Below are 23,468 nucleotides of genomic sequence, written 5' to 3' on the forward strand. Positions count from 1 at the left end.
GATAGGGGTTTGCACCTGCCTAAATCACAAGGAAATCTGTATGTGCTCAGCCAGGCCCCTGCTCTCTGCCTCTATCCAGGAGGGGGTGGTGAGTCCTGACAACCTCGGGCGCTTGATGGAGGCTGGGGGTTGTTTACTTAGTTCCAGCCCCGCCCCTGATTGATGTTACTGACAGAGCAGAACAACTTTGTGGGAATTTGTTTCTGTCCCTACTAAATTCCTCAGCAGAAGAGAAGCTGTTTTGAGTTCCTAGAACCTGTGCCTCAGGCCCTGTCTGTACTCCTGCAGGTTTGTATTCATAGCACGGTCAGCTCTAGCCTCCTGCCTTTCTTTGTCTATAGGCTTATGATCTTCTGAGGGCCGGGCGCATCTTAGGTTCAGTAAAGTGGTCCTGTGGGTCAGCCCCACCCTGGAAATTTCCCAGCTCTGTGTATGCATTTTCTAGTCCCCATGCTCCACCCAGGCCGGTACCACCACAGGCAAACCCTTTACTCATGGGGCCTGTTTTAGGTCCCAGATCTGTTCCGCCATGGTTGCCATCTGAGAAGATGCCCGGCCTCCTCTGGTTGCCCAGGGAGACAGGGGTTGTGGCTAAGGAATATCCGGGGGTGGGCCGTATTGTTGCCAAAAACGGCTGCTGCTCTGTACCTCAGGGCACTGCCGCTCTGGTGGGGTTCCCTCTTAGCCAACTGTCATCTCCTGACTCCCGTGCCGCAGAATCAGCACTGACCAGCTGCAGTCCAGGCCCTGTCCACACCCCTCAAGAAATCACCCAAGAATCTGGACTCCTGGGGGACAGGTCTCCAGACCTCTCCCAGGAGTGAGAGTGGAGGGCAGTACTGGGAGCTCAGAATTGCAGGTCAAAACACCAAATTAATTGAGACCAAATAAGCAAATAAACAGATAAAAAGGCTGCCAGACACACAAGCCCACATATGCACAAACAATCAGAAACACGTAGACATACAGACAACAACAACAACAAAAACTACAATAAAAATAATGATAATCATAAAATAATTGAAAAAGGGAAAAAACATACAAACAAAATGAACAAACAAAAAACCCTCTATAAATCTGATGTTAGCACTCTCAGAAACCATAGGAAGGGAAAAAGATGAGGAGAGAAGGGAGAAGAAAAGTGGTGTTCATAAAAAAATTTAAAAAGAAGGAAGAAAAAAATTAAAAATAGAAAAAATAAAAATAAAATATAAAAAATAATAAAAATTAATGATAGTTCCTCCAAGAAAATGATGAGAAAAAAACGAAAAAAAAGAGAAAAAAGGCACCAACCACAAAAATATTATTCTTGTATATATGTAGAAGTATACATCTATATATATGACGTAGGGATCAACTTTTGTAGGAGTATATTTATAATGTAATATACTTTCTGGACACCAGATGGCGCTGTGAATGGTTCCTAGGCTTATACCTGATTCAGAGTTTATATTGTTACCATGGTAACCACCCTACCTGGCCAATTGTCATTTTGGAGTTTCTGTAAAAGTTTTTTTTTACCTAATTATTGTGAATTAGCCGCACTGTTCTAGACAGCACTAATTTCCGACTTCCCAACAAAGTGCAGGAGTACACACTTCACAAATTTTTCCACTTTTTCCGGCATTCTGCAATCGGCTGTGGGGGAGGGTGCTGGCTGCCGCAGCTGTGGCACTCAGAAACCTTATACTCAGAGTGTCACTTTTGAATCTGGAATTTTGAGTCCAGCCACCCGCCAGTTTGCCCCGCAGCCTGAACTGCCTGCCTGCACTAATATTCCCCACCAGGAATGGTCCGATCTATTTAATCACGCCTGTTGTTCTGGGGGAAGGTGCCGGCCATTTTGGACAATTCAAAATGTCTGTTTCCCGGGTGGGATCCCTTCCTTTCAATTTTCCATCCGATTGCTTAGTTCCTTGTGATTGTGAGTGGCTTCCCTTTCGGGTGCCAAACTCTGCTCAGGAATAAATTTTTGTCAGTTGGGTTTTGCCAGGAATTGCAAACTGCTGTCCTCTGCAGGGAAAATCTCTACAACAGAGTCCGTGGTTTTAAATTATACATCATGTACAGTAATCCGCCAGTTCACTGCGTGTCTCCAGCTGTCTGTCCACACCAATAATCCACACGGGGAAAAGTCTGTCCTGATGACTTGGGAGAGGTGGGCACACGTCCATCCCGTCTGCCATCATGCTCCACCTCCTTTGGTCAGTTTTTTAATTGATACGTAATGATTATACAAATTTCTGCATTAAGTGTGATATTTTGATATATCATACAACTGGTAATAATCAAATCAGGGTATTTGGGATACCTATCATCTCAAACATTTCTCAGTTCTTTAGTGTTAGAACTAATATCAATTTTTAAATTTCATTTTCCAAATGTTCTTGCTTAGTACAAAGAAATACAATTGATTTTCATACATTGATATTGTTTCCTCCAATGTTGCTAAATTCAGTTACTATGTTTTAGGGTCTTTATGATAAATACTAATTTGAGTTTTTCTACATAAACTTCAATGTCATCTTAATTAATTAACTTAGGATCTTTAAGATGAACAGTGCCCCTTCGATAATTAGGAGGCACACAAGATGGAAATAAAGATTTTATTACTTACAGACCTAATGGATACAAGGCATACCTGAAGGCACATGGAGGCTGATCAGTGTGAGGAGAGAGACAAAGGGAAGGACCCATGGATCTAAGCCCTTATTGAGATGCAGGTTTTTACCCAAACAGGTTTCCCCAGGGAGTTCTCATTGGTGGGTTTAAAGTAAGCTGGCATGAGCTTCAGAAGGTCACGTTATGACTGAGAGCTAGTCACTGTTGGCATATTTGTGAAATCCATGTGCGATGTGGAAGTTAGTGGCTCCAGTCAAGTAGATTGTATCTAGTTGTTCCATTGGGAAGGGGTCACCAGGAGGCAGTTGTATAAGGCAGATTTCTGGATTGACCACATTGAGGAAGTGGGAGGTATAGAACTAGAAACTGTGTCAAGGGTGACTAAGCCCTGCATCTAGTATGGATTAAGGATCTTTACTTAATTTAATGTAAAGTTAAATTTACATTCAAACTGGATGCCAAGGCAACATAAAATTATAAGGATTCACTACACATAGGTGTTTTCTGGGTTGGTTGTTTGAGACACAGTCTCACTTTGTGCCCAACCTAGAATGCTGTTATGTCAGCCAAGTTCACAGCAACCTCAAACTCCTGGTTTCAAACAGTCCTCCTGTTGAAGCAGGTTGAAGCTTCAACCTCCCAAGTATCTGGTACTACAGTTGACTGCCACCATGCCCCACTTATTTTTCTGTGTTTAGTAGAAACAGGGTCTTGATCCTGCTCAAGCTGGTCTTGAACTCCTGAGTTTAACCAATCCTCCTGCCTTAGCCTCCCAGAGTGTTAGAATTGCAGGTGTGATCCACTGCCCCGGCCTTTTTGTCTATTTTTTACTTGGGTTGTTTGTCTAATTATTCAGTAGGACTCTTGGTTTACATGTCCAAAATACACTTCATGATCTCTTCTCCCTTGGCTATATAATTTGCCAGCCCAATAAAAAAGTTAATTAGAGCTCCTTGTTAAAAAATTACTAACACCAATTCTTTGGCAGTATGGCAGAGTACAACTTCATTACTCACATCATGCACTTTTTGGATTGGCATCTGGTCTTTCTGCTCCTTGAGTTTCTCTCTCTGTAAAGGTGATATTTAATGAAAAAGAATTATTACAAGAAAAGGTGGATTGTTGGATCTTCTTAGTGATACCAACATGGTAGACTTTGCTATGGATGAATACAAAAACCTTTTTTCTAATGATATTCCTCATGCTTTGAGAATAAAAAGAACCACAGTTGTTGTATAACTGAAGCAGCTTCAGACAGAAATAGAACCAACAGTGAAGATGTTTGAAGATCCAGAAACTATAAGGCAAATGCAGTCAACCATGGCTGGATGCTGTTTGACTACCTGGTGCACTAGCATGGTTTTAGGCAGGAATATTTAGAAATACTCCACAGGTTTTCAGAATTCTGATATGAATGTGGGACTTACTCAGGAGCAATAGAATATTTTATTTATTTATTTTCTTTTTTGGTGCACCATTCCTGGAAGTACTGCAATACCAGGTTGATGCATGGAGTGGACAGAGCAAGCTCATATTCCAATTCTCTGCTCCACAAATCCATTCAATATATTGTCCTTGGATAAAGGACGTATCAGATTATTAAACTGATGAGAACACACACTACACTTGATCTTAGACAAAAGGCCAAGAAGTGATAGAATATCTTTATTTTTTAAAGTGTTGGTTCCAACAAAAGAAATACTTTAGATTCACTCTGGGGGAAACTGACATCTGGGCTGGATGTGGTGGCTCATGCCTGTAATCCTAGCAGTCTGGGAGGTGGAGGTGGGTGGATTGCCTGAGCTCAGGGTTTCCAACACCAGCCTGAGCAAGAGCAAGCCCTCATCTATAAAAATAGCCAGAGGTAGGGCGGCGCCTGTGGCTCAGTCGGTAAGGTGCCGGCCCCATATACCGAGGGTGGCGGGTTCAAACCCGGCCCCGGCTGAACTGCAAACCAAAAAATAGCTGGGCGTTGTGGCGGGCGCCTGTAGTCCCAGCTACTTGGGAGGCTGAGGCAGGAGAATCGCTTGGGCCCAGGAGTTGAAGGTTGCTGTGAGCTGTATGATGCCATGGCACTCTACTAAGGGCCATAAAGTGAAACTCTGTCTCTACAAAAAAAAAAAAAATAGCCAGAGGTGGGCACACTGGCTCATACTTGTAATCCTAGCACTCTGGGAGGCCAAGGTGGGTGGATCACCTGAGCTCATGAGTTCAAGACCAGGCTGAGCTAGAATGAGACCCTGTCTCTAAAAATAGCCAGGCTGGTGGGTGCCTGTAGTCCCAGCTACTCGGGAGGCTGAGATAAGAGAATTGCTTGAGCCCAAGAGTTTGAGGTTGCTGTGAGCTATGACACCATATCACTCTACTGAGGGTGACAAAGTGAGACCCTGTCTCAAAAAATAGCCAGGTGTTGTGGCGGGTGCCTGTAGCCTTTGCTGCTTTGGAGGCTGAGGTAAGAGAATCTCTCTCTCTCTCTTTTTTTTGTAGAGACGGAGTCTCACTTTATCACCCTCAGGAGAGTGCTGTGGCATCACACAGCTCACAGCAACCTCCAAATTCTGGGCTTAGGCGATTCTCTTGCCTCAGCCTCCTGAGTAGCTGGGACTATAGGCGCCCGCCACAATGCCCAGCTATTTTTTTGTTGCAGTTTGGCCTGAGCCGGGTTCGAACCCACCACCCTTGGTATATGGGGCCAGCACCCTACCCACTTAACCACAGGTGCCGCCCGCAAGAGAATCTCTTGAGTCCAAGAGTCTGAGGTTTCTGTGAGTTATGATGACACAGCACTCAACCTGAGGGTGACAAAATGAGACTGTCTCAAAAAAAAAAAAAAAATAGCCGGGCGTTGTGGCAGGTTGCCTATAGTCCCAGCTACTTGGGAGGCTGAGGCAAGAGAATCACTTGAGCCCAGTACTCTACCCATGGCAACAAAGTGAGACTCTGTCTCCAATAAAAAAAAAGACATATTGGATTATGAATTTGATCGGAAACACAGACTTGATGCCAAGATTGAGTCTAAATTAGGTCATGTGGTTATGGGTAACAATGTAGTTTCACCCTATCAGCAAGTGAGTGAAAGCACCAAAAGCCTTTCTTTTAGAAGCCAGATGTTGGTCATGAATATTGAGAAGAAACTTAATCAGAATAGTAGGTAGAGGCTCCTAACTGGACAACTCAAGATTCTGGCTTCTACAGAAGAACTATAAAGAAAAGATGAAAAAATTCTATAAAAGAAAATGAAATAATAAAACCATTATATAATAAGGGGCGACATACATTTTAGAAACAAATATTGAGTAACATTTGGAGAATTTGAATAAAATTATGTCTGCTTCATTTTATTTTGCTGTGAAAAAAATTACGAAGAATTCCAAGACATTGATAGCAGAATATTAAACCAGGCATGGAGCTCTTGTAATTGCAGGGCTTTGTGCTACTGTGTGGGTCACTTGTCCATGAACCCAACCTTGACCATGACTCATTCTCTATCACTTACGGATTTTCCACAGGGCTCTCTTTCTCCCTTTCTCCCAGTTAATCTCTAGCTGATAGCTGTGTTTCACCTAGAATCTATAATCACCCTGAACTAAAACCTTCAGAAGAATCCATTGCCTCCCAACCAAAGCCTAAAGCGAGGAGTCTGGCCTATTATACTCTTAAGATTCCTTTCTGTGCCAGGTTCTATGAACTCATATCCCTCCTCTCTGCCTTAGGACCAACATGTGCTGTTGACAATGACACATTCCTCTTGGCCTGCAGTACCCATCTTTGTGTGGTAAATCCTACCCCCCTTTTATTTCATCCCTTGACATTTATATTAATAACACATAAGTAGACTTTATGATTAAATAAATAGCACATATAAGTATCTACTTATGTGCCACCTAAATCCCAGTAATCCTTTTATTCTTTCCATATCTTTTATCTTCTTTTCATAAATAGTATTATGCTGTGTCTTCCCACTCCTTAAGACCTGTTTCAAAGGTCATCCCTCCTAGGGACCCTGGCTTTGATTCCCTCTGAAGAGCTAATCTCTTGTTTCTTTTGAATAGCCAAGATGGGGAAGGATCCAGTGTGTGAGAAGCTGTGCCATCCTGTGTCAGGGGCATCTTGCCTCAAGGATCCATCACAGGCTAATAGATAAGAAATTCTGAATTTTTAAAGAGGGGTGGGTAAGGAGGAAAATCAGGGGAAATTTCTCATAGGATTTTTCATTTTTATTTACTTTATCTTTCCTGTAGCCTCCAGTTCTTTGAATAGAGAGATTGAATCTTATATATCCTACCACTCTTACAGCCTCAAAAGTAGGAATGTAGCAAAGGCCTGTTGAATGAATGAAATTAAATTAATGAATGCAATGGACTAGGTGGAATGTTTTGAGAATTCATTCATTGAGTAGGATCAGGCTAGAGTCTGCAAATAGTGTGTGACATTGAAAGTTAACCTTTTTGTACCTGTTTCTATATCTGTGAAGGTGGCAATAATTATAGTAATTACCTCATAGGGTGATTATGAAGATTAAATTGGTTATTACATGCAAAAGACTTAGAACAGTTCTTGACATTTTATAAGCACTATATATTTGTTAGCTACTTCTACTACCCATCATGGTTGCTATTGTTTTTGTTATTACTATTATGTACTCTGAAGCTATGGTCATGAAGGAAAATGTCTGCTATTCTAGCAGGCTGCAAAACAAAAAGAATTAACACTGAAGGGCTCCTCGTAGCCCTTACTTATTTATGCATAAGCCTCTAAGGGCCAAGGTGAGGTATGTGGTTTTTCTGCTTCACTGCAAAACCATCTGCCTTGGCCATTGTAATGGCAGCTCCTATCAGCATCTTTAGGATGTTCTTTTAGGATAGTCATATTTCTTAGCAGAAACTTCTAGTATTCTGGAAGGTAAAGGTTAGGTTGCCAGTGTTCTGGAAACCAAATAAGGAAGGAGGGGGAGAGGGAGCTCTCCGTATTCAGCCTTTGGAATGGATATGTGCATCCTCTTTCCAGTAAGTGTTTTAACCTTTCATCTGAGCTTGGGGTCTTCTCCAGAGAATCGCAGCTGTATGCTTTGTGGTCCTTCTTACAACTCTAGATACTGCCAAGGTGAGACAGTTCTGTAGCAACAGGGGGAGAGACGAGTTTGGACATCTGTTTCAGAAATAGCTTTCTATCAAATCTCATTTTTTTAGTATTCCCTGTTACTAGTTCTAGAGATTCTGGTACTAGTAAGTCTAGAGCTTTTTAAGGATTCTGCATTGTCAGTTGGGTTACTTTTCAGCTTTATCAAGACTGGCTTACAATTTGGGTATCCTTGATGTGTTCAGTGATTTACCATTTATAGCTATAAAAATTATGTTGCTCTGTCCCCTCTGTCCTCTCCATCCTTTAGAATTTTTGGCATTTAAAAAACATTGGCTGGGTGCCCATAGCACAGTGCTTACAGCACCAGCCACATACTCCAAGGGTGGCGGGTTCAAACCCAGCTGGGGCCAGCTAAACAACAGCTAAACAACTGCAACAAAAAAATAGCCGGGCATGTGGCAGGCGCCTGTGGTCCCAGCTACTTGGGAGGCTGAGGCAAGAGAATCGCTTAAGCCCAAGAGTTTGAGGTTGCTCTGAGCTGTGATGCCATAGCACTCTACCGAGGGTTACATAAAGAGACTCCGTCTCGGAAAAAAAACCACTAAAATAAAAAATGTCTTTATTGCACTTTTCATGAAGGTTTAGGAAAGAGTAAAATTGAGGCTCAGCGCCTGTAGCACAGTCGTTATGGCGTCAGCCACATACACCAAGGCTGGGGGTTTGAACCCGGCCTCTGCCAGCTAAACAACAATGACAACTGCAACAAAAAATAGCCAGGTATTGTGGCGGGTACCTGTGGTCCCAGCTACTTGGGAGGCTCAGGCAAGAGAATCACTTGAGTCCAAGAATTTGAGGTTGCTGTGAGCTGGGATGCTACAGCACTCTACCAAGGGCAACACAGTGAGATACTATCTCAAAAAAAAAAGAGTAAAATTGATATGTTCAATATACCATCTTTACTCAGAACCCAGTATTATTTACAATAGTGAAAAATTGTAACTAATGTAAATGCCCAATGCTAGAGGAATGATTATATGAATTATGGTCCATTTATGAGTTTTTTTTGTTTTGTTTTGTTTTTTTGAGGCAGTCTCTGTTGCCCCAGGCTAGAGTGCCATGGTCTCAGCCTAACTTACAGCAACATCAAACTCCTGGGTTCAGGCAATTTTCCTGCCTCAGCCTCCCCAGTAGCTCGGACTATGGATGCACACCACAACACCCAGCTGATTTTTTTCTATTTTTCGTGGAGATGCGGTCTCGCTCTTGCTTAGGCTGGTCTCCAACTCCTGAGCTCTAGAAATCCTCCCGCCTCAATCTCCCAGAATGCTAGGATTATAACCATTAGCCATCATGCCAGCCTCCCTACTTTGCTTAAAAAACCAAACAAGAAAAACCCTGTCCTAGGGACCTATAGTAGATAAGGTAACTCTGAGTGACAGGCAGAGAGTAAGCAAGCTAACAATATAGGTATAGCTTAGACTGCTGTCAGGGTTGTATATAGGTGTTACTGTGTCCGAATACTGACATAAACTAAGCCAACCCCTGACACGTTTTTAACACCCCTGATTTTTCCAGGGTGTTACTACTGTCTGAGTAGTTCAGGGGGTGTTTTACATTTTGCTTATAATCAATCCTCTTAACTCCATGAATAAGCCTCAATAGACTTCAGGTTCCAAGGATTTGAGGTAAGTGTTGGCCCATGTCCTAGCTTTACAAAAACTAGAGAGGCTGTGCAGTGTGTGAAGACTTTTTCTCTGAGTCACAGTGGAATCAACTTGTGCTGTTGGGAATAGATTTTTAATTTCTTTTTCTTTTTTTGAGAGAGTCTCAAGCTGTCGCTGTGCGTAGAGTGCTGTGGCATCATAGCTCACAGCAACATCCAACTTGGGCTCAAGAGATCCTCTTGCCTCAGTTTTTCTATTTTTAGTAGAGACAGGGTCTCGCTTGGTCTCTAACCTGTGAGCTCAAGCAGTCTACCCACCTTGACCTCCCAAAGTGCTAGGATAATAGGTGTGAGCCACTGCACCTGGTCTAGATGTTTAATTTCTGTACACTTTTTTCCTCTTCCCACTTTTTTTGTTTGTTTTTTTAGAGAGATTCTCACTCTGTCACCTGGGCTAGAGAGTATAGCTCATCATAGCTCACTGTAGCCTCAAATTCCTAGGCTCCAGCGATCCTTTTGCCATCGCCTGTTTTGAGTAGTTGCTGAGAGAGGCAAATACCAAGGAAGGGGGAGGATGGATGGTTTGTTTTTTGCATGTTCCTGACCCCACTCTCATTTGTTTGCACCTGTTATGGTGCATACTACCACACCTAGCTAAATTTTTTTTTTTTTTTTTTGAGTTAGAGTCTCACTTTGTCACCCTTGGTATGGAGTACAGTGGCATCATAGCTCACAGCAACCTCAAACTCTTGGGCTGAAGTGATCCTCTTGCCTCAGCCTCCCAAGTAGCTGGACTACAGGTGCCCACAACAATACCCAGCTGTTTTTAGAGACAGGATCTCTCTTGCTCAGGCTGTTCTCAGAATCCTGAGCTCAGGCAGTCCACCCACTTTGGCCTCCCAGAGTGCTAGGAACCACTGCGCCCAGCCCTAATTTTATTTATTTTTTGTAGAGATAGGTCTCACTATGTTGCTCATGCTGGTTCTGTAACTCCGGTCCTCAAGCAGGCCACCTGAGTCAGCCTCCCAAGGTGCTGAGATTACAGGTGTGAGCTACCACACCAGGCCTTTTTGGCTTTTTTTTTTTTTTTAAGGAATTTATTTATTTATTATCTTATGCAGTTTTTGGCTGGGGCTGGGTTTGAACCCGCCACCTCTGGTATATGGGGCCGGCGCCCTACTCCTTGAGCCACAGGCACCATCCCTTTAAAATTTTTTTTTAAAGGAATTTATTTATTATTAAATTAGTCTTTTTTTTTTTGCAGTTTTTGGCCAGGGCTGAGTTTGAATCCGCCACCTCCGGCATATGGGGCCAGTGCCTTACTCCTTTGAGCCACAGGCGCCGCCCCCTTTTTTGGCTTTTTTAAGAGACAGGGTCTTTGTCTCCCAGGCTAGAGTGCTGTGGCTTATCATAACTCACTGCAACCTTAAATTTCTGGGCTTAAGCTATCCTCTGGCCTCAGTGTCCTCAGTGGCTAGGACTGTAGGTATATACTGCTATACTTGGGGTTTCACTGTGTTGCCCAGGCTGGTCTTAAACTCCTGGCCACAAGTGATCCTCCCATCTCTCAAAGTGCTGGAATTATAGGCAGATGTGGTGGCTCACGCCTGTAATCCTAGCACTTTGGGAGGCTGAGGCAGGTGGATTGCTGGAGCTCACGGGTTTGAGACCAGCCTGAGCAAAATCAAGACCCCGTCTCTACTAAAAATAGAAAAACTGAGGTAAGAGGTTCGCTTGAGCACAAGAGTTTGAGGTTGCTGTGAGCTATGATGCAAAGGCATTCTACCCAGGGCAATAGCTTGAGACTCTGTCTCAAAAAAAAAAAAAGAAGAAGAAAAGAAAAAAGAAAATTCCCAAGATGGGGAGTTTTGAGTGTTCCTACCAGAAAAAGAATGTATCTAAGTTGTAGACAGAGCATGATGGCTCATGCTATAATCCCAACACTCTGGCAGGCTTAGGTGGGAGGGTTGCTTAAGCTCCAGAGTTGTGAACCAGCTTGAATAAGAGCAAGACCCGTCTCTACTAAATAGCTGGGTCCCTGTAGTCCCAGCTTCTCAGGAGGCTGAGGCAGGAGGATTGCTTAAACCTCAGGAGTTTGAGGTTGCTGTGAGCTAGTTTGAGGCCACTGGCACTCTACTGTGAGCAACAGAGTGAGACTTTGTCTCAAAAAAAAAAAGGGGGGGGGGACTAGTGGTGCCTGTGGCTCAAGGAGTAGTGTGTTGGCCCCATATACTGGAGGTGGCCAGTTCAGACCCAGCCCTGGCCAAAAAACTGCAAAAAAAAAAAGAAAAGAAAGAAAGAAAAAAGGGGGGAGGACTTCTAGCTGAACTGACTTAATGAAGTTCTTTTAGTAAAACTGGGTTTACAAGCAAGTACACAAATGAGGGCCTAAAAGATGGTCCAGAAGCCTGTCTAATCTAATGTTTGACCAAACAAAGGATCTTTGTCATGCCTCAGATTTTTTTTTTTTTTTTTTTTGAGACAGAGTCTCACTTGGTCACCCTTGGTAGAGTGTCATGGCATCTTAGCAACCTCATATTCTTGGATTCAAGTGATCCTCTTGCCTCAGCCTCCCAAGTAGCTGGGACTACAGGCACCCACCACAACGCCCACTATTTTTTTAGAGACGGGGTCGTGCTCTGGCTCAGGCTGGGAGCCACCACACCCGGCCATGTCTGAGGTTTTTTTATCTGTGAAATGGGAATGATTATATTTCCTATCTCAAAATTGTGAGGATTAAGTGTAAAGTTTAGGGGCCACAGTAAGCATTCATAGATGTTAGTGGTTAGTGTTTCTTCATTTGCTTTAGGGCAGTGATCTTCAACTGGTATACCGAGATACACTGGTGTGCCATGAAAATTTTTAAGGATCATTAATTAAATATTTTTGAAAGAAGTTCGAAGAACAGTAAGCATATATTTTTTTTTACTCTCTTTTTTGACCAACATAATTTATGCCGTAGAAGTTTAACCATAGGTTCAAGTGTGCAGTGAGATAAAAAAGGTCAAAAAACACCGCTTTTGGATTTTTACTGGGTTGCTTGAGTGATGTTAGAATTATGCTTTATGGTTTAGGCTATTGATTTTGCTAATTTATTTGGATTAATCCTCAAGAGAAGGTCAGTATGCATATTTCACAAACTGAGGAACAAATTAAGAGGCTAGAAGCTAATCTAAAGTAGCAAAGTGTGACAGTGGATAGCAGACTAGATCTTAGATCCCAAAATCCCCACTTTGCAATACTCCAACCACACTAGAAGCAGTGCTTTCCCTTTTGGAATGGGAGGAAACAGTGCTGGGCTGGTGTGGAGATCAAGAAGTTATAAAGTTGGCTTGTGATGAAAGGCTCATTCCGTTTGCTGAAGGGAACACTCTACACGGGGAGATACAAAATCGTTCTGGTACACCAAAAGTTGAGAGAGGGATAGACTTTCATCATGAAAATCGGCTGGCAGATGTCACCTAGCAGGTGGAAAGAGGAGGAGGAACCTGTGGTTGGAAGTTGCCCCCGAGGGTGTGATGCAGTGGGCTGAAAGGAATGTAGCCGCCAGGACAGCGGGTATCACATTGGAAGGTGGAATGTGTAATTGACGATTCAGTGCATTCTGGCTTGGCGCCTATAGCTCAAGCAGCTAAGGCGCCAGCCACATACACCAGAGCTGGCAGGTTCAAATCCAGCCGAGGCCTGCCAAACAACTACAACCAAAAAATAGCCAGGCATTGTGGTGGGTGCCTGTAGTCCCAGCTACTTGGGAGGCTGAGGCAAGAGCCTTAAGAGGCTTAAGCCCGGGAGTTGGAAGTTGCTGTGAGTTGTGACGCCACGGCACTCTACCCAGGGTGACAGCTTGAGGCTCTATCTCAAAAAAAATAAATAAATAAAATAAAGGGGGCAGCACCTGTGGCTCAAAGGAGTAGGGCACCGGCCCCATATGCTGGAGGTGGTGGGTTCAAACCCAGGCCCAGCCAAAAAAAAAAAATAAATAAAGGAAGTGCGTTCCGTTATGCACCTCATCTCATCACTAATACTAAGATACTGTACGAAATACTATTTTTCTTTGCTTGCAGTAAGTGGTTAAAGTCCAGAGTCATTTTAGGAGTGACCCAAACCTTAATAGTGATGTGGATAGCGCCTGTGGCTCAAGGAGTAGGGCGCTAGTCCCATATGCCGGAGGTGGCGGGTTCAGCCCCGGCCAAAAAAAAAAAAAAAACACACCTTAATAGTGATGTGCACTGCACTGTGTTTTGCTGGGGTCAGACTTGAGTTTTACTTACCTGGCAGAGGAGATGCCGTGATCAGGAAGGTGGTTTTCCCAGGTTAAAGCTTCTCCATTACACGTGGATGTGCTGACATCTGTGGTTTTTCCAAATGCGGGAAATTGTACTGCTGCATAATTTGTGGTAGTGGAGGACTCCTTTGCACTTAGCTCGTGGTTCTGGTTATAGCTTTTGCAAGGGTTAGTTGAATTTTTTTTTTTTTAACAGAACTAGGTGATGGTGTGTGTTTTGGGGTGCTGGTCGTAAATAAATCATGATGTTAAGATTAATATCAATTGTCATTTTCCCTTTGCTTTCTGATCCTGCTCAATGCTTGTAGTCCAGTGCTATTCACATTATAGTCTATTGAACAAACCTTGTTCTAACTTTTACTCAGTGCTTTATTTTAAATAAAGTTTCCTTGGGTGGTGCCTATGGCTTAGTGGGTGGGGCGCTGGCCCCATATACTGAGGGTGGCGGGTTCAAACCCCGCCCCAGCCAAACTGCAACAAAAAAATAGCCGGGCGTTGTAGCAGGTGCCTGTAGTCCCAGCTACTCGGGAGGCTGAGGCAGGAGAATTGCCTAGGACCTGGAGTTGGAGGTTGCTGTGAGCTGAGATGCCACGGTACGCTACCGAGGGTGATAAAGTGAGACTTTGTCTCTACAAAAAAAAAAAAAGTTTCCGTCCTTGCTATGTTACTTCCACGAAGTCACACATGTGCTAGTCTTGGAATGTCCTGCCTGCCCTGGTATTTCAACTCTTTTTTTTCTCTTGTGAAATATCTTGCTATCCTCCCAAATTGCCCCTGAACTCAGGGTGGATTTACTTATTCATTATGTACCCCAGGCACAGTGCTGCCTCGGACACTTTATCTCTTTTAAAATGAGGGGAAAGGGCGGTGCCTGTGGCTCAGGGAGTAGGGCGCTGGCCCCATATACAAAGGGTGGGGGGTTCAAACCTGGCCTGGCCAAACTGCAACAAAAAATAGCTGGGCGTTGTGGTGGGCACCTGTGGTCCCAGGCTAAGGCAAAAGAATCGCCTAAGCCCAAGAGCTGGAGGTTGCTGTGAGCTGTGACACCACAACACTCTACTGAAGGGGGCAGCGCCTGTGGCTCAAGGAGTAGGGCGCCGGTCCCATATGCCGGAGGTGGCGGGTACAAACCCAGCCCCGGCCAAAAAAAAAAAAAAAAACCACAAAAAAAAACACTCTACTGAAGGCGACAAAGTGAGACTGTTTCAAAAAAAAAAAATGTGTAAGACTCAGTTCTTAAAAAATTAATAATAAAATGAGGGGGAAATTGATTTTTTAAGTGGAAGGAAAATTTGTTTTTTTTTTTTTTTGAGACAGAGTCTCAAGCTGTCATCCTTAGTAGAGTGCTTTGGCTTCACAGTTCACAGCAACCTCTAACTCTTGGGCTTAAGAGATTGTCCCGCCTCAGCCTCCCAAGTAGCTGGGACTACAGGTGCCCACCACAACATCTGGCTATTTTTTTTGTTGTTGTTGTTTAGCTGGCCCAGGCTGGGTTTGAATCCACCAGCCTTGGTGCATGTGGCAGGCGCTGTAACCACAGTGCTACAGGTGCTAAGCCTGTTTTTTTTTTTTTTTTTTTGAGACAGAGCCTCAAGCTGTCGCCCTGGGTAGAGTGCCGTAGCATCACAGCTCACAGCAACCTCCAACTCCTGGGCTCAAGCGATACTCCTGCCTCCACCTCCGCCTCCCAAGTAGCTGGGACTACAGGCGCCTGCCACAATGCCCAGCTATTTTTTGGTTGCAGCTGTCATTGTTTGGCAGGCCCGGGCTGGATTCGAACCCGCCAGCTCAGGTGTATGTGGCTGGCACCTTAGCCCTTGAGCTGCAGGTGCCAAGCCATGAGCCTGTTTTTTTTGTTTTTTCCTGAACAGAGTCTCACTCTGTCAGACCATATAGGGCAATGGTTCTCAACCTTCCTAATGCCGCAAGCCTATAATACAGTTCCTGTGAGTTGCAATCCACGGGTTGAAAATTGCTGATCTAGGGTGTGGTTGTGTCAGCCTGGCTCAGGGCAACCTCAAGCTTCTGGGCTCAAGTGATCCCCTTGCCTCAGCTTCCCAAGGGGCTAGGACTTACAGGCCCCTGCCACAATGCCCTGATAACTTTTCTATTTTTAGCAGGGACGGGTCTTGCTCTTGCTCAGGCTGGTCTTGAACTCGAGTTCAAGAGACCTTTTCACTTTAATCTCCCAGAGTGTTAGGATTACAGGCCTGAGCCACCACACCCAGCTAGAAGATATTTTCATACATAATAATACATTCTTTTTTTAAATCAGTGAAGCTATAAGATAGATTTTTTTTTTTCTTTTTTTGAGACAGGGTCTGGTTGGAATGCAGTGGCCCAGACTCTGGAGTGTAGTGGGATTATCTTAAACTCACTGTAACCTCTGAAAGAGTAGCTGGGACTATATCCTCTGGACACCACGCTAGGTCGGATGCTGCTTCCCTTTGGGGCAAGAACTACCGAGAGTAATCTTTTTTGGTTGCAGTTTGGCCGGGGCGGGGTTTGAACCCGCCACCCTCAGTATATGGGGCCGGCGCCTTACCGACTGAGCTGCAGGCGCCGCCCATACCGAGAGTAATCTTGACCAGGCTGGCATTGGCTCACCAGTCTAGGAACAGAATGGCCTGAGCGGCATCAGGGGCCTTGCCAGCCACGTTTTACACACATTCTCTCTCTCTCTTTTTTTTTTTTTTTGTAAGAACAGCATTTATAAGACACACAAATAGCAAATGCTCAACAGCCTTGGCTCCCCCAACCTCCAGTCTTAGTGCTGGTAGTTCATCTTCCAGCAGTTGGCTCAGAACAGGGCCAAGGGATGTGATGTCAGCAGTCTTTGGTTTCAGAATAAGATTCTACTGTCAAATGACCCCCCACACTTCTTCAAAGGCTGTGGTGAGTTTTGCACAGGTGAGAGCAGCAGAAAGGGGGTAGTTGCTGACGGACACCATCTTCTCTGTATACTCCACACTGACCTTGCCATGGGCAAAAGCCCCCACCACAAAAACAACAGGATCACTGCTGAGTACCAACTCTCGCACATCACTGATTACTGGAATGGAGAAAGACATGCCAATCTTCATACATCCAACTGGGAAGTGATCTGATACTGGATTCTTAATTACCTTTAAGAGTTTCTGGGGGCCATCAGCTGCTCGAACACTCAGTTTGTGTAAAAGCTGGACCATAAGTCCACAAAAGTGGTCAAAGGTTCTGGGAATTCGAGTCTGGGGATTCACTTCAATCAGAACATTCTTCTGTGTGTGGATATAAACCTGTAGCAAGCCAGCTCCGTTCAAGGGACTGTCCATCAGCATCAGTAAACTCTGGTGGGCTATGTCTGGTCTCACTTCCCCAGGGTCCCGTCCATTCTTCAACAACATAGACTTGTGCTTGTCATAGTTGAGTAGCTCATATGTCTTCCCTACCTTGACTGTCTCCAGACTGGCCCCTACCAGCACTACAATCAGCCTACGGCCACCGATCTTGCTTCCTGCCCCGAGTCGGGGCCTCTTGGGCGCCGCAGCATCCCAGTATTTGTTCCCGCTGCCCACCGCTCTGCTCACGAGGCCAGAATCCAGCCCACACATTCTCTTATTCAGCCCTCATAAAAGCCAGTAGTATTTCCACTTTAATTTTGGGAAACGGAAGCTGAGAGAGCCTGAGAGTTTGATTAAATCTCAGAGTGGAGCAGCCGAACGCCAACGCCTCTCAAACTGTCCGGCGCACTTTTCAGACTCGTCCTGACGTCGTTACAAACCCACGTCAGAACCTTTACTTATGTCTGAAAAAGCAGGTAATCAAAATGTTTTCAGTCACACCAACGGATGTCTTTTGGATCTTTGGGATGGGTAGCTAGATCGAGCACACCTGTGAGCGAACAGCGTGAAAAAGGTTGAAAGATACGGTGACATCATTGCAAGAGGCGGGATATGTAGATGGCAGCGCAGTGATTTTCCCGTACTACAGCTTTCTTCTCGCGGAATAATTTCTACAAATAGTCAAAAGGATGTAGTTTGATCTTATTATATGAAGAAATTTGTAGTTTCTAACTGAAGGTGTACAGAACGCGCAGTACAGTTGACCATAACTAAGTAATGTGTTGAGGACTAAGGTGAAGCAGGAATGAAGCTGTATAAGGTATGCTTACTTAACAGGGGTGATTCTATGGTAAAGAAGGTGGTTTCCCAGGGTTTGCGCTCACCCACTGTACTCTGAATGTGATGATATTTTCCTTAAAATTTGGGAAACTCAACTGCATAATTTGTGCTAGTGGGGTACGGCGTTTGTACTTTCCTCTGACTTAATAGTTTAAGACAACAGATGGAGATTCTTTGGGAGCTTAAGTATGCTCTTAAGATAGCTGCGTCTTTGGCTGCGCTTAATTTACCGTTTAGCGTGTCTTGAGAGTTGCCTGATTAAAAAAACACCAACCAGTGAAAACAAAGTCGAGATCGAGGTGGAGAGGTGAATGAAACATGAAGTGCTACAAAAGTGAAATTTCCTTGGTAGTAGAACATTTTTTTTTGTGGAGATAGTTCTCTTTGCATTTTTCTCGGTAGAGTGTTCTGTCCTGGGATCTCACAGCAACCTCAAACTCCTGAGCTCAAGCGATTCTCTTGGCTCAGCCTCCGGAATAGCTGGGACTACAGGCGCCGGCCATAACACCAGGCTTTTTTTGCGGGGGGCGGGGGGCGGAGGGGTAGGGCAGTTTTTGACCAGGGCTGGGTTTGAACCAGCCATCTCCGGTATATGGGGTCGGCGCCCTGCTCTTTTGAGCCACAGGCGCTGCCCACGCCAAGCTATTTTTAGAGACGAGGTCTTGATCTAGCTTTGGCTGCTCTCTAACCTGTGAGCTCAGGCAATCCACATGCCTCTGAGTGAGCCACCGTGCCTGGTCCTGAGAGCAATACTTTTAAAAGGCAAATATATCTGTGAGGTTGTGGTCCAAGGCCATTTTTGCTTGGCCAGAACCAAAGAGAGCACACAGGTCTTAAAGCTGAAGAGTGTTATGAGAGTTGATACTGGATTCTATTTGGGCAAGAGATGTGCTTATTTATACAAAGCAAAGAACAACGCAGTGGGCTCTTAGTGGCAAATCCAACACAACCAGAGTATTTGGGGAAAGGTGAGGCAAGCTTGAGGAAACAGTGTCATGGTCCCAAGTAACAAAGCAATTTTCCTGCTAAGGCCATTGGGCACAATTTTGTGATGCTTTGCCCACAAATGAAAAGTAAAAAGAAGTGGATTTCTGCTTTTGTATTCTTATTAAATGGCATTAACAAAACTTACTGTCTTAAAAATAAAAAAAGTATCACAATCCTGGTGGTTTAAATAACAGTATTTTCTCACAGTTCTGGGAGCTGGAAGTTCAAGTAAGATCGAGGTACTGACAGGTTAGGTTCTGAGGTCTCACCCTAAGGGCCTCATTATCATTTAAATCATCTTTTTAAGGACCTTTTCTCCAAATACAGTGATAGTCTATAAAGTACTAGGAGTTATGCTTCAATATTTTTAGGTTTGTTTTTGTTTTTCTTGGAGACAAGAGTCTATGTTGCCCTCCCTAGAGTGCTGTAGCATCACAGCTCACAGCAACCTCAGACTCTCGGGCTCAAGCATTCTCTTGCCTCAACCTCCCAAGTAGCTGGGACTATAGGCGTCCACCACAATGCCTGGCTATTTTTTTTTTTGTAGTTGTCATTGTTTAGCAGGCCTGGGCCAGGTTTAAACCTGCCAGCCCTGATATATGTGGCTGGCACCCTAACCACTGGGCAGTGGGTGCCAAGCCATTTTATATTCATTTTATTTATCTATGTATTTTTAAGAGATGGGATCTCACAATGTTGCCCAGGTTGGATTTGAACTCTGGGCTCAAGAAATCCTCCAACTTAAGCCTTGCAAAGTGTTGGGATTACAGGCATTTGCCACCGCACTCAGCTTCACTACCTTATACTGTTACTGATGAAGAGGGTCCAGTCGCCTGGCACTGTGCAGCCAGTCTGCGGAGATGGGGATTAGGTTTACCAAACCTTATTTGTCAGAAGGGCAGCAATTCTGGAGAACAGTGAGAGTAGTCAGTCTCTTAAAGATTGTTCTGCCTCACTTACAATTCTAATAACTTTTATAATGGTAATACCAGGAAAGAAACCTAGAAAATTTGAACTTTATCTGACAGAAAACAACATGGAAGTAGTCTTCACTCTAACAATGCAAAATGTTTAAACAACATAAAAATAATTTTCATTTTAAAAATAGCTCTGATGGACGGCGCCTGTGGCTCAGTGAGTAGGGCGCCGGCCCCATATGCTGAGGGTGGCGGGTTCAGACCCAGCCCCGGCCAAACTGCAACAAAAAAATAGCCAGGCCTTGTGGCGGGCGCCCGTAGTCCCAGCTGCTCGCGAGGCTGAGGCAAGAGAATCACATAAGCCCAAGAGCTGGAGGTTGCTGTGAGCCGTGTGACGCCACGGCACTCTACCAAGGGCGGTACAGTGAGACTCTGTCTCTACAAAAAAAAAAAAAAAATAGCTCTGATAGGGCCAGGCTCAGTGGCTCATGCCTATAACCCTAGCACTTTGGGAGGCTGAAGCAGGTGGATTGCCTGAGCTCAGGAGTTCGAGACCAACCTGAGCAAAGTGAGACCCCTCCATCTCTACTAAAAAATGGAAAAGTTCTTTCTCTTCCTTGGGGCTGCCTGCAGAGGTGGCAACCATCTCCTATTTGGCATCATGTCCACCCTCAGACCCCTTGTGAAGCCTCAGATTATCGAAAACCAAGAAGTTCATCTGGCGCCAGTCACACTGATATGTCAAAATTAAGTGTAACTGGAGGAAACCCAGAGGTATTGACAACAGGGTTTGGAGAAAATTCAAGGCCAAATCTTGATGCCCAACATTGATTATGGGAGCAACAAGAAAACAAAGCATATGCTGCCCAGTGCTTTCTGGAAGTCCTACATCCATAATGTCAGGGAGCTCCAAGTGCTGCCAAAGTGCAACAAATCTTACTGTGCAGAGATTACTCATGTTTCCTCCAAGAACCCCAAAGTGTTTATGGAAAGAGCAGCCCAGCTGGCCATCAGAGTCACCAATCCCAATGCCAGGCTACACAGCAAAGAAAATAATGGACAGCTCATGTGCACACTTTATTTGTATTTAAATAAAACTATGAAAACAGCCCCAAAATTAAATAAATAAATAATAGAAAAACTAGCTGGGCATTGTGGCAGGTGCCAGTAGTCTCAGATGCTCAGGAGACTGAGACAAGAGGATCAGTGGAGCCCAAGAGTTTGAGGTTGCTGTGAGCTATGATGGCTTGACACTCAACCCCAGGGTGACACTCAAAAGAAAGAAAGAAAAGTAAAGAAAACATTATCAAAGTAATTTTTACTCTACCAATATCAAAAAACCTATTGTCTGTGTGTGACTACTTCCTCAAAGTCTACTGTGACAGACATCCTCACAATCACAGTGAAACCTTAACTTGATAATCGCAGAAGGTATTTGGGGAAGACTGAGCATACTAAGTCAGCTTTACTTCTCAGACTCCACCTTGCAGGCTGCTTTGCTGGCTTAATACTATCTACAGTAGTGCATAATAACTGCATTTGTGTTCTAACCTTTCAAAGGCAATACTCTCTTAATTAATAACACAATAAACATGAATGTTTCTAATTTTATTTCCTTCTAGTCATCACTATTTCAGTTCTGGGAATTAGTGATAAATACATTCAGGTCTTCAATTCCAAAAATAATATCTCATAGAGTTTCAGTAATTATTCTCCTGATCTTCTTCATTACTAATGAAGATGGGTGAATAGGTCTCTAAATGTGAAAGAATCTAAGTTTTGCTTTTCTCATTTGACTAGAATAAACATGTTGGTCTCTTTTGAAACAGGATGTCTCGAGCTATTCATCTTCAAGTCCCTTGTCCTGTTCAGCTTGGTACTTTAAGAAATGACTCCTTGGAAGCTCAGCTACATGAGTATGTCAGACAAGGGAACTATTTGAAAGTGAAGAAAATTCTTAAGAAAGGTAAGCACCTTGGCTCAGCACTTGTAGCTCAGCGACTAGGGTGCTGCCCACATACAACAGGGCTGGTGGGTTCGAACCTGGCCTAGGCCTGACAAACAACAATGACAACTACAACAAAAAAATAGCCAGGTGTTCTGGTGAGCGCCTAGCACCAAGCTGAGGCAAGAGAATCGCTTGAGCCCAAGAGTTTGAGGTTACTGTGAGCTGTGACACCACAGCATTCTACCAAGGGTGACATAGTGAGACTCTGTCTTAAAAAAAAAAAAAAAAGAAAGAAAGAAAGGTAAGCACCTTGTTGAGACAGGAGATGCAACTTGGTCCATATTTCCAAATAACATTCAGAGGAAAACCAAGGACATCATAATCATATGATTAAATTCTTGGGGGATTTAACTTTAGAGATTTGATATTCTCCACCAGTGCAGTCATTTTATTCAGTAGAAGTCATAAATCCGGGCGGCACCTGTGGCTCAGTCCGTAAGGCGCCAGCCCCATATACCGAGGGTGGCGGGTTCAAACCCGGCCCCAGCCGAACTGCAACAAAAAAATAGCTGGGTGTTGTGGCGGGCGCCTGTAGTCCCAGCTACTTGGGAGGCTGAGGCAGGAGAATCGCTTAAGCCCAGGAGTTGGAGGTTGCTGTGAGCTGTGTGATGCCATGGCACTCTACCAAGGGCCATAAAGTGAAACTCTGTCTCTACAAAAAAAAAAAAAAAAAAAAAAAGAGGTCATAAATCCCTGTTCAGGGGCTGTTTTGTGCCAGGGAACCACAGGGTCTTCCAGCTGCTAGGCTCCTAACATTTCTCGCAGTCTACTCACCTCTGATTCTGCCTGCTTGTCTTTTTTCCTTTAAATCTGCTCTATCCATTGACTCCCCTGCCTCCTACACCTGACTGAGAAGGCCAGCTTTTACTGTGCTTTCCTTTTTGCTCCTTATTTCCACTTGTTGCTTTTGTTTCTAGGGTTTTGTTGTTGGAGGCTACGGGCAGCTCAGCTTACAAACTAGAAAGAAATAGCAAACATAGCTCAGGCAATCTTCAAAAGAACAAACAAACAAAACCCATATACATAGAAAACCTCTCCTGATATTTGGCTCCTGATCTAGAGCTCCAGACCTGCTCTTCTCTTTTCTTTTCTTTCCCCTGTCCTTTCCATTTATTTATTTATTTATTTATTTTTGGACAGAGAGTCTCACTTTGTTGCCCTTGATAGTCTTAGCTCACAGCAACCTCTTACTCTTTGGCTCAAGAGATTCTCTTGCCTCAGTCTTTCTTTTTTTTTTTTTTTTTTTGAGACAAAGCCTCAAACTGTTGCCCTAGGCAGAGTGCCAGGGCATCACGGCTCACAGCAACCTCCAACTCCTGGGCTCAAGCAAGTCTCCTGCCTCTACCTCCCAAGTAGCTGGGACTACAGGCGCCCACCACAATGCCTGGCTATATTTTTGTCTCAGCTGTCATTGTTGTTTGGTGGGCCCAGGCAGTATTCGAACACGCCAGCTCAGGTGTACATGGCTGGCGCCGAGCCTTGCCTCAGCCTTTCAAATAGCCCCTCTCCTCTCCTCCCCTCCCCTCTCCTTCTCTTCTCTCCCCTCCCCTTGCCTCTTCCCTGTTATTCTTTCTTTGTCTTTTTTTTTTTTTGAGACAGTCTCACTCCATTACCCCCACCCCCACCCCCAGGCTAGAGTGCCATGTCATCAGCCTAGCTCATAGCAAACTCAAGTCTCTTCTCCAACTGAGGAGTTGGAGGCTGATCTCCAATTCCTGGTCTCAAGCAGTCTTCTTGTCTTGGC

At 44.3% G+C, this 23,468-nt stretch overlaps 2 protein-coding genes, 1 non-coding gene and 1 pseudogene across 5 annotated transcripts in view; 2 read left to right on the forward strand and 2 right to left on the reverse strand.

Annotated features, from left to right (window-relative positions):
• Positions 1-4,086: 4,086 nt before the first annotated feature.
• Positions 4,087-4,278, reverse strand: LOC128571519 (U2 spliceosomal RNA). Its single transcript, XR_008375918.1, has one exon. It is a non-coding gene; the product is annotated as a U2 spliceosomal RNA (small nuclear RNA).
• Positions 4,279-13,630: 9,352 nt separating this feature from the next.
• On the forward strand, positions 13,631-13,783 carry LOC128571506 (uncharacterized; annotated as a pseudogene).
• A 2,568-nt stretch (positions 13,784-16,351) lies between these two features.
• On the reverse strand, positions 16,352-17,227 carry LOC128570146 (ribosomal RNA small subunit methyltransferase NEP1-like). Its single transcript, XM_053569120.1, has one exon. The coding sequence runs from the start codon at positions 17,033-17,035 to the stop codon at positions 16,514-16,516; it is 522 nt and encodes a 173-aa protein (XP_053425095.1). The 5' UTR covers positions 17,036-17,227; the 3' UTR covers positions 16,352-16,513.
• A 4,319-nt stretch (positions 17,228-21,546) lies between these two features.
• The window catches only part of TEX14 (testis expressed 14, intercellular bridge forming factor), an 87,489-nt gene continuing 85,567 nt past the window's right edge, over positions 21,547-23,468 (forward strand). For all 3 annotated transcript variants that reach the window (XM_053569098.1, XM_053569099.1, XM_053569100.1), the window contains exon 1: positions 21,547-21,682. In XM_053569098.1, coding sequence (XP_053425073.1) covers positions 21,547-21,682 — 136 coding nt within the window. The remainder of the gene's footprint in view (positions 21,683-23,468) is intronic.

This window comes from Nycticebus coucang, chromosome 18, assembly GCF_027406575.1.
Source record: "Nycticebus coucang isolate mNycCou1 chromosome 18, mNycCou1.pri, whole genome shotgun sequence".
Lineage (NCBI taxonomy): Eukaryota > Metazoa > Chordata > Mammalia > Primates > Lorisidae > Nycticebus > Nycticebus coucang.